Source organism: Limulus polyphemus, unplaced genomic scaffold (genome assembly GCF_000517525.1).
Source record: "Limulus polyphemus unplaced genomic scaffold, Limulus_polyphemus-2.1.2 Scaffold7377, whole genome shotgun sequence".
Lineage (NCBI taxonomy): Eukaryota > Metazoa > Arthropoda > Merostomata > Xiphosura > Limulidae > Limulus > Limulus polyphemus.
In genome coordinates, this window is record NW_013672987.1 from 17,337 (window position 1) to 20,196 (window position 2,860).

The following is a 2,860-nucleotide window of genomic DNA, read 5'->3' on the forward strand; positions in this document are numbered from 1 at the left end:
AACAGTATATATTCTTGGTATTTCAGGAAATTAATACAAAGTTTGGTTATACTTATAGACTGCGTAAATAACACGACTTCTTGAAATTTATGAAGAAATATACAATAATATGTGCACACACACAGATATACATATATATATGAAGTTACTTTAGCTTCAACTTTCTAACACGGCTGCCAACAGTTCCGTAAAAACTAAAATACATGATTATCTCGTAAATTTGTAAATTGTCCCGAGTACGATCGAAGGCTTTACGAAACGTTATATATATGTATATACCATTAACAGTAATATCCATCATATCGAAAACTATTTCGAAAGACAATGGAATTTTTGGAAAAACAAATGTATCCCTGATTTTTTTTATGCATGTTGGTAACTCAATTGAATAATCGTAAAGAAACAATAGCTTAAATTATAAAAGTGTGTTTTTACCCAAGTATTCACTACTAGTGTTATAAAATAACGCTATTGCTAGTACTATCGTTGGTTAGGTTTGCCGTTTATCGCTATGTATTGTCCAGTATTATGATTACTGTACCGTAGTGTGTACTTTGGCTACAAAGTTCACTGTTTTAAAACACTTGAAGTTGAACTGAGAAGACCCATACATTTCCTTATATTCTGGTAATGTCGAATGAGAGTGAAAGCAGTGATGAGAGTGATAGAAATATCCGTTTAAAAGAATCGATTGATCCGAATTTTTTTCCTCTGACGTGTTTAGGATCTGAAGATCAGAAACGGAACAGGAACGTCCAAAATAAAGTTTTTAAATTAAGAAAAGAATTTCCCGCCGTCTGTAGGTTAGCCAGTCTTTTTTTCGTTCATTAGCTATTACAATTTTGCTTTTTAGTTAACGAAGTGAAAATTGTAAGTTACTGATAATTTTGTTACTGCGAGATCTCTTCTCTGGGTTGTAGTTGATTAAGATTTAAACCTGCGATTTTATATAATCTTAGGGCTTTGCATCATATTATTTAGGACAATTGATTGTTATTTAAATTCGTCTAAAAACATTTATTTTAGTTTTAGTTAGGAACAAGGAATTAGTATAGGCATTAGGAGTTTTCTCTCCAAAGTCAGTGATGGATGAGAAAAAAAAAAGATCCAATGATTTAGAAGATAAGTTTAGGAAAAATTCAAAAATGTACAAGTTTAATATGTGTTATTAGTGTTGTGTTTGTTTCTTTCTAATGATAGGCTAGATGTAAACATTTTGAAAATTAAAATTTGAATCACTATGTTAGTACTAAACATGGTTTTAAAAAGGCCTAATTTTACTATAGTTATAACTTTACTAAATTCTTAGTTTTATATTTTATTGTTATCATAAGATCGTGTTCCAGAATGTGTTAGTTACACAAGGCATCTAACAAAAATGTCCCATAACAATAAAACAGTTGATTAATAAGCTTGGATATTATTATTAATGAGATGTTGAGTTAATAATATACTTGAAATAAGAAAATTGAGGATTTTTGTACCTGAACACCTTTACAAAAGAGAATATTACCAGTGCAGTTTTTCAGTAAAACTTCTACATCTTCCTGGCCCAGCGTGGCCAGGTGGTTATGGCACTCAACTCGCAGTCTGCGGGTTCAAATCCCTGTCACACCAAACATGCTCGCCCTTTCAGCCTTGGTGGCATTATAACGTGATGGTCAATCCCACTACTCGTTGGTAAAAAAGTAGCCCAAGGGTTGGCAGTGGGTGGTGATGACTAGCTGCCTTCCCACTAGTCTTACACTACTAAATTAGGGATGGCTAGCACAGATGGCCCTTGTGTAGCTTTGCGTGAAATCCATAACAAACAAACAAACAATCCACATCTTCCTGGCCAAATTTGGAAATACATAGCAAACAATTTGTACAGAAATAATGAACAAGGGATATGAGAATATAGATATTTAGTAAGGGCAGCTAATATGGGTGTTAAACACTTTTATTTAAAACACAAAACAAATAACAGTGTTTTGACCTGCTTGGATCATCTTCTGGTTAAGAATGACTTTGAAAAACTGACCTTATTGATATTGTGGCATGGGGATGACAATAATGATAGGTATGGATATAGAGGGTGGTCATGAACTCTGAGGACATTAAAATATTAAGAACTATGCATGATTTATGTAATATATTTTCCTAATATTAATAAGTGTAACCACATTTATTTGAGGTATACATACAGAAGATATCATAGAGAAGTATCACTTTTGTACAGAAAGAGAACCTAGGTGTCACTTTGAATATAAGCTTGAAGCTTTGAGGTGGTGATAAAGCTAACAAACTAATCAAATTTAGTTAGAGGAAGTGTAACTTCAAAATTAAAAAGGGTACTCTTGGTAAGTATTACTATTTTGTTGAATTATATATTTTTAAAAGTAAGACTAAGAATACAAAGATTAAAGAAACTATTTCAGCCCATCAGGTTTACTCCATTAGTTGTAATTATTATAAATAAAAAAACAATTTAGTTGATATATTTATCCAAATGATGTTAGAAAATTATAAAGGAAACTAACCAGACACTACATTATCAGACCGAATAATTTGTAAGCTTACAATTCCAAAAATGTAGAAGTAATAACTAAGAATTTGTACGTTAATGTGTTTGTTCTTAACTTTTCATCAAATTAGAAACTGTTACGAGCTCCTACGTAGTTGTTAGTCAGGAAATGCATTATTTTAATTGAAGTAGTGAGGTGTACAGGATTTTTAACTTTAGTCTTTGATCACAATCTACAGAGTGAGACAAAGAGCAATTTATAGGATTGAGTTATAGAAGATAGGGTTAAAGACCTTGTGTTAGATATCATTGAAAGAGGTGTTGAAAGAAGATATTTATAGTGTTAAAGATCTT

The 2,860-nt window shown here is 31.5% G+C and overlaps 1 protein-coding gene across 1 annotated transcript in view; it reads left to right on the plus strand.

The window, feature by feature from the left end:
* Nucleotides 1-234: 234 nt before the first annotated feature.
* The window catches only part of LOC106474573, a 10,109-nt gene continuing 7,483 nt past the window's right edge, over nucleotides 235-2,860 (plus strand). The window contains exon 1 of the mRNA XM_013935260.2: nucleotides 235-803. Coding sequence (XP_013790714.2) covers nucleotides 631-803 — 173 coding nt within the window. The 5' untranslated portion in view covers nucleotides 235-630. The remainder of the gene's footprint in view (nucleotides 804-2,860) is intronic.